Below are 12,791 nucleotides of genomic sequence, written 5' to 3'. Positions count from 1 at the left end.
TTAATAAAAATTAGAGGCACTGGCACTTGTATTCTGCTACTTTGTGGCAACTGTATTCTCACTTCTCTGTAGTACTGTATCAAGATCAGAGAAATAAATTCTCAGGATTTTATTTCCACAGGAGAAAGGGTAAGGCAGAGCACAGAAAAAAACAACTGTATTCTACTATTTTTTACAGCAAAAACAAAAGAGAGATGCTTTAAAGTGTGTTTCATGTTGGTACAATTTGAAAATATGCTTTTTGTACTTTTTTTTTTTTTTTGGATTCGTACCATAAGTGAACTTTGGATGCTAACTGAGACTCAGGAGCTCATATTCAGAAGTTTATTATGACAAAAGCAGATTTTAACTATGCAGTAATGCTGCTATCAAATTTCCCATGAGAAATTGGGAATTGCCTCCCAAGACAGTGCAAGCAAACTGTCAGCAATTTGAAAACACTAACACTAGTGGTCATAAGCATACTCTATTCATAATTTTTATAAACTGAAGAAATATCATCATCATCAGTTGTACGCAACAGCAACTGTTTCAGAACAGCATCTGTAGTCAGACACGGCTTTATAAAAGATACCCCCGACAAGAGATACTGATAGCTTCACATGTACTTAGAAAGAAACAACAAAGAGAATAACTTTTTCCGTACCAAGAAGTCATCTTCTGGGAGAGCTGAAATAAATGCCGGTTCAATGGCTTGAAGAAAATCAAAACCTTGAGTTGCCCACCTATCTCAAAGAAAAGAAAAAAAAAAAAAGAAAAAGAAAGAAAATTAGGTACTCCTTGACTAAAGCCACCATAAGAATTTCAACATCAAAGAATACTGAATGACAGTTACTTATTTTTCCTCCTGCAAGTATGAAAAAAATCTTTGTTAAGAAAATGGATTAATATATAAAAGGCAATGTATTTAACTTGCTTTAATATTTGCTGAGTTATATGCAGATAAAACATGATTTTAGCAAGGACACTGTCAAATAAAGCAAGTAGAACATGCTCCTGAATACTGATGTATGTACTATCTTCAGGAACAGTATCATCAATTCACTCATAATAAGTTTTAGAGTAACAAGCCAAACCACAATGTTCCCTGCCTAAATTCTCATTTGTGAAACAAGATGAAAAGAGTACTAATGATTTCATAAGCATCTGATCAGCAAGAATTGGGCATCTGTGTTTTCAGAGCCTAGACTGGTAAAGCAGAACAAATAAGTAACTTGGCTAGAATGAGATGTGTCTTTAGCCACCTCCCCCTATCCGCCAATACTGTTTCCTTTTAGACCTACTAAAATTAGCAGCTGCAAGCTACAAAATGCAAGTAAATCATCACACCAGGATAACTAGTCTATCCACACATGCTTCAGACTACCCACTCTTTCCTCCTCTTCTTTCCGCAAACAAAACAAACAACCTCCAAGAAAGATTGATCAGCCCTATTCTTTAAGGGGAAAAAAAAAACATCAATGATGTGTTGTGATCTGCTAACACAGGTCAATATAAGGCATCTATTTTATAATGCAACGGAATCCATAAAAGTTCTGACATACCAGCTTCAAAATACTGCAAAACCACCTAAATAAATCAAGCTATGGTATCATTTTTCTTGGGCCATTATCCCAGTCTCTCTGTTTCCATCCTCAAAATAATGTAAATTCTCTTTTTTTTTCCTCCCCATTAGTGTCCAGCAATAGAGTTTCCCATTAGTATCCTAGCACTGACTAAGCACAATTTGAGAGACCACTGGGCCCAACAACACTCTCAACAGACTCAGAAAACATATATTCTGATATTTATAATGTAGTTCTAGTTACAAAACTAACTACAGTTTCATGCCATTCAAAGCAGAAAGTACCGCTTTTCAACTTCTTCATTTCCTGAAGTGAGGTTATATATAAATTAAAAAAGAGGCTTTGAAATAAACCAGGGAAAAGGAGTTATTTGCAAACGTAAGTACTTCAGACTGCAACAAAAACCATCCACAAATACAAAGGCTGAATTCCATTATTTACACGCAATCATAAATCTGGAGAATTTTCACCAGAGTGGAAACAATTCTTCCTCATCTGTGTGCCATACTTTCAGAAAAGACTAATAGAAAGGATGCATACAGGAGGCTAAGGTTTCTGTATAGGCATCGTTTCTGCAACCAGCACAACACTCCTTTCTCTCTGCAATACTCAGAGAATGACTGTTGCATATTCAGCCCTCTTTAATGACTCCTGGTCACATACTACTTTTGTCCTGAGCTAATGACCCTTATCTAGTCTCTGAATTGTTTGAGTCCAACGACCTCCACTTTTTCTTGCCATCTTTTGTCAGCTAACATGAGGCAAGATGTTCAGCAGAAGACTCTGCAAAGCAGCTGCGGGGTTCATTTGGCTTTATGAATTTACAGTTCAAATCACTTTCAAAACTCAAGAGACAGAAGCAGCAATAGTTTCAAAGAACTACTTCTAAACAATTAAGCACTGTTCACAGCATGAGAAGTCCAGTACAGCATTTAGAAGTAACACAAACTACTATGGCATTAACAAGTTCGCTGTTACCTGGGTCGAGTGCCTCGGCCGCTCTCACATTTTGTTAGCACGTAATTCATCCATTTTCTGGCAAAGCTGATATACTTGTCTCCAATTTTCTGCCTGAATTCTCCAGACATCAGACGAACAACTTCTTTATGGTACTGTATGAAATTAAAGATTACTTTTCACATAATAATAGCAAGATTAAAAGTACCATTTGCAATATCCACTGGAATATTTTCAGGCTAACAAAACTGCAGTATGATAACGATTACATCCTCTTCTTAAACAAAGTAATTTTATGCAAACAGTAGCATATGTATAGAAAGAAATGCGAAAGTATATGATACAAAATGTGTTATAGTGAGAAGTAGCACTTGAGCCATATTGTAATTGTTGTATGCATATGGGCATATGCTTATGTTAAACAGGTTACACAGCATTTAAGAAACATCCCACATGCGTATTTTGTTCCATAATCAGAGATTGAACTCATAGTGGTGTTTATTTTTCGTTATATTTCAAGCAAGCTAGGGGAACACAAAAAAAACAGCTGTTTTTAAGACTATCCGTATTAGTATGTTAGTGTACTATACAATCTCCAAAATAAAACCACAAACAAAACCTTGCAAAGGTCACAGGAATCAAGTAATGAAACATTATACTAAATGCAGCTGAACATGACATTTTCTCATCAGCACTGTAGGGAAGACACTCAAAACCTATATTCACTGCATCAAAGAACCACCATAAACTTTGAAAGAAAGGCTCTAATTAAAGTTATATACTACTGTAAATTGAGAAACAGCAAGAAGATGAGTTACACAATGACATTCAATACCTAAGGATACTTCTAATTTCAACTAAAATGTAGACAGGTAGCAGAGCCTGCAAGACTTACACTTGAATTTAGCAAGTTCTTAAAGCTTTTTTTACAGTTTCAGACTGCTAATTGGAGTCTGAACATAATAGATCTCTTCCTCTACAATCTTTTTCACACAACATTTCTCTCACAACTCGTATTTTTAAAATGTTCTGCTAGAATTCTTCCTATTTCCACAGAGTTAATTACCTTATTTGCACCACTGCAAAGACAGAAACTTCAACTGGGTTCCCTTACAAATCCACAAAACAAATAATATTTTCATTAACTTTTTGTTTCCTTACCTCAAACCCAAAATTATAACCCTGAATCATGGCTTCCCGGTAGTACTGCTGCAAAGTGGCAGATTCAGATTCATCAACTTCAGCATCGAACTCAGATGTGAACATATGATCAACTCTGTCAATGGCACTGCTTATCTTATTGCATAGCTGCAATGCATCATTCTAAACAACAAAAAGGGATGGGGGGACATCAAGTTATTATTTATATTCTATATCTGAATAGGATTGAGGCAAACATGAATCTGATAATTACATTATGTAATTAAGCGCATGTAAGCGCATTTTAATGTCATCACAATTCCTTCAGTCCCAGAAAAAAAACAAATACTTTCCAGCACTTGCGCGAAGGAAGTCATATCGTGAACTGAAGTACTGCAATTCAGTTTGCTTGTGTGAGATTAATTTTAAAAACAAAGAAAGCAAAGGAAAAAAAAAAGAAGAAATAAATGAGAAAAATGAGTTTTACTATCTGTAATGTGACCGAGCCTTTGGCAGCGTTTTCACCCTGCTACATGGGCAGAGCCTCTGTTGAACTCAGGAGAAAATGTAGGGCCCTAATATTGCAACTTCGACAGAATAACTTTCTTCTTTTCTGGATCCTTCAAAAAAAAAATCAATCTAATAAAAAAAAAGACAGACAGAGACCTGTTCACTTGTGCATCACATGCAGTCATCCTCTCCAAATACGGAAAAGAAGTTGTTCCTTACAGATCACATATTTTGAATTTATTTCTTACCACATCAATCACTTTCTTTCAATTCAATAATCCTACCATATGAAGATGTATTTATTCTGTTGCTATTAATATTTCTATCACATTACATACGTGTTTCCCACTTAACTAGCACAAAAATTATTATACCAACATTGCTCAAAAATACAGTCCCAAATCCTTTGCAAAAACAGAATGAAAATTGTACTGAAAATAAATTCCAATGAGGTTGCACAAATTACAGTTGCAGAATGTGATCAGCATTGCAATCTAGTCTCTTTGTACATTTCTAGTCATCAGTGACTCAAGTAAAATCAATTTTTACTGAGATAATCTGGAAAACTGCTTACCTTTAACTGTTGCAGAGCTTTGGCAATGACTGGTTGGCTGGATGTCTGTTCCTGGTGCAGTGATACGAGCCCTTCAATAGACTGTTGGAAAGCTTTTCGCTGACTCACAAGGTGGGCAGATTGAATGACTACGAGGAGGAGGTTGTCAACCTAGCAATACAAGATACCACTAGTTCTTACATACACAACCTTTTCCATAAAAAGGTGTCCCGTATTGGCAAATTCCAATTTGTTATTTTGGGAATTCTAATGTATTAATGGCCTCTCTCTTTGCTATTCATGTAAATCCTTAATTCACACAGAAAAGCTTGATGCTGGCAACAGAACTCGATAAATACTCATCTTACTAAGCAGTGGTCTATAAAGGCAAATGCCACAGCAAGTTTAAAAGGGGAATATACTACTATTGATTTCTGGAAAGGTGATTACCTTTTTGAAATTTTGGAAACACCGTATTATAAATTATCTTCAAAATAGTTATGCACAGCCAGTATCTAAGTAAAATAATTACACTTTCTACAAGCAGGTGGAGGTAATAATCATCATAAATAAAGAGGGTTTATCCAACTAAGGTAATACATTTCAGAACAAAAAGCTATTATGGAAAATTGAAAACCATAGGTTTACCACATGGTCTTCGCTCAGATTTTGAAAATTATTAAAATGTAAATGTAAGAGCATGTTTTGAAAACCAGAGCTGTGATATTGCAGAAGTTTGTAAAAGTACCCAGAATAACAGATGGTGCTTCTTTTGCTGTGGCAGTATGGTTTATATCCTACGCTGTAAATTTCAAATTACAGAAAAGGGAGCTGAAACATGTTACTCAAAAAATAAGGCCCATTTCATCTTGATTTTCAGTATCTCCCCACCAAACAATATTTTCATACTCAAAATTCATTAAATGTTGATGGGACACTTCTATTTTATGAATATTTTTAAAATAACAAATTGCATTTTCTCTAGTTTGCAATCAGAGCATGTTATTTAAAATACAGAACACAACCTTTCTGAAGAAATTTTTACCTCCTAACTTTGCAGTATAGAATTTAAAAAAAATAATCTTATATACACACACACATGCTACAATATATTATCTGCATTTATACATGTCAGATTGGATACCATTTGCAAACCACATTCCATCTTTTGCTGGTTTTGTTTTCTGCATGGAATGCTAACTTTAGTAGAAGTCCAATGAAATTCAAAAACTTAATCAAAAGCTTTTTTGTTGTTATTGTTGTTGTTATTTTGAAACTTGTTCAGCATGGACAACAGATAAGCAAGAAGCAACATGTTTGCATGTAACAATCAGTGGTGTATACAGGAGTGACTTTTTCAAGTGCCTATAGTTGTAGGAGCCCTCAGAACATCAGAGGCCAGGCACAGTGATATGGAAAGTCACTCTGTTGGTGGACAGTAGAGCCCATTTATGGTAGGGATCTAAGGAACTGCATGACATACCAAAAGGAAAATTCACTTGGCTTAACATAAGGGCATGAGAACAGGATGGGCAGGGAGTTGCAGCTGGCTCAGATACTTTAGCATAGCAGAACTACTGGCAAGAACTCCCGTTGGCTTGGGATGAAGGAAAGTATGACTGGAAATATTTCTTCCTGAAGAACTGCTGAACATCCAGAAGCTAAACAGAAATTTTACTTTAAATGTCACAATTTATCCAAGATTGAAAGTAATCTATTTCATGCCCCAGTGTGTGGAAAGCACACAACAGCCATACATACATTCTTGAAGACTGGTGAGTTCTTAATAAAACATGAAGTGATTAAATCCAATCCATCTTTGTGAAACTGAACTAGATACATAAAATAGCTCTTTATTATAAAAATCCATCCCTGAAACATTGCAGAGATTAACCCTTTTAAGAAATGTTAAAATCCAATGAATTTACTGCTTGAACTAATACAGCTAAGAATCATTCCTATGCTTTAATTTATTACCTACAAAAGAAAACATGCCTCGCTTAAATTACTGTGGTTAATCTGAAAGGAGAAGCATTCACAGTGTGGAAATCACATAAGCAGGGGGGAAAAGAAGAGAGAAAACCACCTGTATGCTTCGCAGTGTATCAACAGTTTCCACTTGTGGCACTACTTTGACTGGCTGGCCCTCCCATGCACTCCAGCTGTCATCTAACTCATGGTCTTTGTCACTGTGCTTGGTCATTAGTAAATAGGCCTCATATGCAACCTCATCAGAATCCTTTGAGCAATCCTTTCCAGCAGCTGCATTTAGGAGCTGCAAAATCACAGATTTTTCCCCTGCAATATTGTTTGGGACGAATACTTGTAAATTCTCAAGTCCAGGGATTTGTACCTGTAGAAGAAAATAAAATGATACTGAATGAGCAAATTTCACTTTCTCCTGAGATACATAAAAATATCTGTGTGTTATCTCATTTAAACAACAGAAAGAGTTTTCATCTTAAGTAGCTGTACAATATGCATATTTAAACAATATTTTTAACCAAGTCAGGAATCAGAATTGGACTGTGAAAACAGCAAAATAGTTGACCCTGTGATCTGTCATAAAGTAACTGACTTAGAGTGAAGTTTAGTTCTCTCTTTTCAGAGCTGGATGCCATCAAGTTAAAACAAAACAATGCAGTCAACATTTTTACCAATAGGGAGACATATTTAATAATTAAGACCAGTATTATCCATAGGTCAAAATAAAAACTGTAAAGTTGTTAATAAAATCTAAAATAGTCTCCCAAAATTAATGAGCATTTGATTGAAAAGCTTGTTAAAATTTTCAACTCCGTACACAATGTTAGAGGGCCAATATATGAAATACTGATCATCAAAATGATGATCTCAAAATTTCTTTCTGAGAAATGAAAAAAAGGGGAGAGGTAACGCATAAAAACAGATCAATCTTAGAAGAGATTATTTAATCAACTTGCGCACACAGATTTTTCAAACTCAAGATTCAAATTTTTCTCCAAAAACGTACATAAGAACTATGATACTGCTTTTAACAAAATCCATTATCATTTATTAGAGCAGCCAAGACTGCTAGGAAAAAGTATTTTTAAAAAGTAAACATAAACTGAGAATTTTCCTGACTATTCTCCCCCTCTTAATTTACAGACTAGGGTCCTGCTAAGCCAGACTTTTTTTAAAAAACAGCTTATGTTGGAAGGGACCTCTGGAGGTCACCTGGTCCAAAACACTTTTATCCATGTATTTAACAGCCCTTGATGTGCGTTTCTCCCACGAGGTTGTCTATCTTCCCTCAAACTAATGTCCACTTTTAGCAATCACTTATATAAATATTTATAATATATATTATATATATATATATATATATATGTTATAATATATATTATATTTTAGCAATCACTTATATAAATCCAACAGGAATTTTTCCATGTAATATAATAAGTATATAATATAATAATCCATATAATATATATATAATCCATATAATATATATGATATATAAATAATATAATAATCCATATAATAAGGACCAGTTGACCAGTCTTTATTATTGTTTAGACCAGTCTTTATTATAGTACAGACCGGTTTCAAGTGTGAAACTGTATGTGTGGGAATTTATAGTGCTGTAAATATCAGGCAGCAATGCACAACAGATTTAACTTTACTTTGCTGTGCAACAGTTTTCTAGCAACAGTTACCTGCATCCGAAGGCATTTGGATAATGCCTTCAATAATATGCTTTAGCTTCTGGTTAGCCCTGAAGTGGTTAGGCAGTTGGACTCAACAATCTTTGAAGGTCCCTTCCAACTGAACTATTCTATTCTGTTCATCTGGAACACAGTACAGACCTTGCATTTCTCACATTCTTAGCACTCTCATGCAAGCTAGCTACAGCAGAGCTCCACTATAATGCTGTTGCTTTATAAAAGCTACAGGCTAACATTCTCACACACACAAACACATGCAAAGAAAATAATTCTACTGACACAATTCAGTACTAAATACATGACATTCAGAATGTTGAGATATAGATGCCACATGAAAAAATTGGAAGTATGTATATAAATATGCTTTGATTTTTGCTTAGCATCCCCACTCTAATTTTATGCCTCTCAACTGAATTTACCTTCACATACTCTTTTGTTTTTAGAGCGTTCAGTAGATCTCGGACAGGGGCTGACAATGCAAACTCTGCTGCTATTTCAAGGTCCTAAAAGCAACAACAAAAGAATATCCTTTAAACTGAATTTATTTAAAGCATATAAATAAAAGTGAGTATCAGGAAGGTACATGAAACCCTACTGTTAACGTACCTTCCTCAGCATTTTGGCAAATCCAAGAGCTTTGGAGGCCCTTTCTCTAGCCTCATGAAACAGTTCTTTGAGTGCTCGGCTGGTCTCTATAACAGACCTCCTGCAATATTGATAGAAATGATGTGACGATGCATTAATAAATCATGTTACATTTACATAACTATTAGAAGATAATAATTTTTTATACATGTATCAATAGAAAGAGCACAGGAAAAAATATTTATAAGCAGCTGACTGAAATCAATTGAGCTTTTGCAGGCACATTTTTGATACGGATATAAAAACAGAATTTAAAGAACATTAGATAAACAACTTCTGATACCCTGAATTAAAAGAAGGTTATTAGGTTTCAAATGCACAAAATAATGATTCGTTATTACTACATACAGAAATATCAGCAAGAAAGTCCACGGAGTCTTGCGTTTACTAAGTTTTCATTCTAAGAATTAAAATGCAGTAAGTACCTGTCAGGGGTAAAGAAACACGAGTAAGTGTGCTTATTATTATTAAGCCAAAGGGCTTAATACCTTATTTCATCTGATGCAGTACTGTCATCGGCACTGGCCCAAAATTCATCACAACTGTCTTGTAGTCCAGAATCTAAAAATATTCCTGTAGATTTCAGCAGCATTCCTGCAATATCACTGTAGCAACAGAAATGGTGGAACTTCAGTCTTATTCAGGTAGCACAGCACCTTAAATTTCTTCCTACTCTGTCCAAGGCAAGAGAGCCATGTTGCCAAGTCCGTCTGCAGAAACAAGCAGCATCTTGGGGGCCCCTCAGCTACTCTACATGTGCAGGGCTAGCAGGAACAGGGACTTTCCACAGAAGTAGTCATTCCGGTCATAGCCAGAGTAAGAGCAATCTGCACTTATTGGATCCTGCAGTTACACTCATTGTAATATTCCAATAGTTCACAGAAAGACTATCAACTGCTCACTAGGGCCTCAAGAAGCCCAGTCTGGGAACCCTGAACAATTACTGACTTCAATAAATATCTGGTATAAATCAGCATCATAAGCAGAGTAATTCAAACCTACCAGAATAGTTTTCCAGCTTGAGCTTCTCCTCCTCTTATATAAGGAGTTATTTCTTTGGTGAAATTCCATTCTTCCTCTAGGAGATTTTTTAAACTATGAGATGCTTGAGGTAACTGCTGTAGCATTTGGATCCAGCTTCGCATATAATCAAAGTAAACCTGCATACAGAAAGGGACAATTTAAACAGAAATTGTTACTCAACATGTAACTAAAAACGACAACTTCTCAAATCATTAAGCAATCTTAATATTATATAATTAGTAGAGAATATCTCTAGATTTTTGGTTTGCTGTGACTGAAAATGAGCTACATGTTTCCACATAGAGGGTGCAATTTATGACTCAGGAAATAAAAAATGCTACTGAAATATTTAATAACATGTACTCTCCACAATGCTTTTCTGAAATACCTTGCTTGCTGTGCTGCAATTCACCATCATATTGGTGAATACACACTAGGACTAGAGTTATTTAAAGCAGAACTGCTGAAAAACATTTTCTAAATCTTTAATTAACTGGAAAACTCCTAAAAATTTTATTTGAACGTACCCTCCTGGGTATGGACAAGTGCAGTGAAGAGGCCTATAAGATTCTGCATTATACCTTGTATCCATTTATATCAAGTCTTACCTCTCGCCTTTATTTCATTATTATTATTTTAAACCAACATAAAAATCCCATTATGTACAATTCTTCTTCAAACATTTGCCCTCAGGCATAGTAATAAATGAAAAAAAATAATAATAGTAACATTAGCAGCTATTTAATCGTATGTTTTAGTTGGATAATCCATAATATCAACAAATGTTCCTCATTAGAAGCTGATAAAACTTCCTATTTGTTTCAGTTATTTTCAGATCACAGTGTTATAATGCCAAGATAAGGAAAACCTTAAAACTTTACTCTGGGTTAGGTAGGGACTGTGTTTTTCTCAGTCTGTAGCTCCATTCCTGATTTTATTTAATTCTTCTTTCACTCCTAGCCCAGCTCCTCTTCCAGTACTCTCCTTAGATACTGTGCCTGCCTATACCAGGAGCACATAAAGAAAGACGAATACTAAGTTCTGTGCGCCCCCTCCCAGCCCTCATTAATCCTATCTTAGCCTTCTGATCTCCCTCAAGTTTTTCCTATCCCTATGTTCAGTTCAGATCTTTGCAGCCCTCTTTGCCCAGTTGTCCCAATCTTCTGAAAATCTTGACCATTGGCATCCAATTGTTCTCCACTGCGGCTGCCACTACAATAAACTGCAACTCTGAGTAGGCACAAACTGGTTCTTAGAAGTCTGATAAAGTTATTCTAACTTACACAATCCTGCCACCACCCCTTTCAGAACTTATGAAAAGTGAGATCCTTGTACAATTAAAACTGACATCAAAGTTCAAGCTCTTGCCTCACAGTGCAAAAGCACTACAGCTGCCTAACAAAATAGGTGAGGAACTTCAAAACAGACAAGGTGAATCATTTTCCTTTTACTTTGCCAGGTCATTTCTGCTGGAAGTTTCTACAAATTTCAGATGGAGATACAGGCAGACATGCTGCATAAGAACCTTTAGGTAAAACAGCGTATTTTTACCATTACAGGCAACAAAAAGCACATAACAGGAAAATCCATGCATCCTCAACAACAGATGGTACCAAAAGCTCTGCCTATAAAACACTAACAATAAAGTACTGAGGTAAATCTTCTTGTTCTTTCGTTTTGTCTTCCACAGAACAGTGAGGACTAAACTCAAACAACTCATAAAAAAAATAAAAATCAGTCACATACAAGGGAACAATAAATTAAATTTACTTGGGAGGAAGCTTTCACTTGTTAGTATTCGGAGACCAAGCATTTATCTAGAAAATACTTCTTTGTGTTTAGCTTATTGCAATAATGAATACTAATTAAAAATAAGGCACTTTTCATGGATGAATGCAATACCAAAGTATTAAAACACAATGTTAATCAAACACTGCTTTTTTTATTCACTACTAAATTGCATTTTTTTATTCACTACAAAAAGGTTATTAAACACTTAAATATTTAATATGCAATTTACAGGTCTATCGATGAAGCATTTTATTGTAAAAACATGCTATTTACAGATCTACTGTTCCACAGTCCAGTAAACAAACAATTGGTATTGTCTTTGTAAGGGTAACTTGTTTAAAATGACAATGGCTATTATATTGCAAGTCCATTAAAAGAGTAACAGTACCTTAACGTAGCACAGCAGCAACAAAAAATTAGCAAGCCCTATATCCACCAGGAACAATAGATTTCTACAAGCAGTATTGTGACCAACACACTTACTAGAACTCCAAATGCCTTCTCCTTTTTGAAGCTTACCATTAACATTTTATGCAGGTCCTCTTCGAAAGCATCAATGTTGCAATCAATCGTTTGCAAGTCATCTAACACCTCACGTAACATGAACTGGTAATATTGCTTCATTAACAGGCCACCCTTCAGAACCTCTTTACACTCTCTCACTAGCTGCAAGAGAAAAATCCAAAAACTGCAATCAGTCAGGACACTACTCTTAAATTGTCCCTGGGATGTGAAAGTTTAATCTGTCAGACACTTTTGTCTTATTTTATCACTAAGTAATTTCTAAAAGCTTTTAGAAATTAATATAGTCACTCTGTATGTTTCCAGGAGAGATCTGTACTAGTTTTCCAGGATTATCTAATTGCAATCACACCAATTGCCACGTAACGGTGGCACTGAGATGGGGGCAGACATTTC

General features: G+C 35.3%; 1 protein-coding gene across 3 annotated transcripts in view; it reads right to left on the bottom strand.

The window, feature by feature from the left end:
• The window catches only part of MAP3K4 (mitogen-activated protein kinase kinase kinase 4), a 74,130-nt gene that overhangs the window by 23,521 nt on the left and 37,818 nt on the right, over positions 1–12,791 (bottom strand). For all 3 annotated transcript variants that reach the window (XM_050709475.1, XM_035538309.2, XM_035538308.2), the window contains exons 5-14: positions 12,393–12,539; positions 10,062–10,219; positions 9,548–9,664; positions 9,021–9,120; positions 8,834–8,917; positions 6,812–7,078; positions 4,747–4,896; positions 3,684–3,845; positions 2,544–2,677; positions 647–725 (exon numbers count right to left, since the gene is read on the bottom strand). In XM_050709475.1, the coding sequence (XP_050565432.1) occupies positions 647–725; positions 2,544–2,677; positions 3,684–3,845; positions 4,747–4,896; positions 6,812–7,078; positions 8,834–8,917; positions 9,021–9,120; positions 9,548–9,664; positions 10,062–10,219; positions 12,393–12,539 (1,398 nt within the window). The remainder of the gene's footprint in view (positions 1–646; positions 726–2,543; positions 2,678–3,683; positions 3,846–4,746; positions 4,897–6,811; positions 7,079–8,833; positions 8,918–9,020; positions 9,121–9,547; positions 9,665–10,061; positions 10,220–12,392; positions 12,540–12,791) is intronic.

Source organism: Cygnus atratus, chromosome 3, assembly GCF_013377495.2.
Source record: "Cygnus atratus isolate AKBS03 ecotype Queensland, Australia chromosome 3, CAtr_DNAZoo_HiC_assembly, whole genome shotgun sequence".
NCBI lineage: Eukaryota > Metazoa > Chordata > Aves > Anseriformes > Anatidae > Cygnus > Cygnus atratus.
Note: the sequence above shows the minus strand (reverse complement) of the source record. Positions and strands in the feature narration are given on the sequence as shown.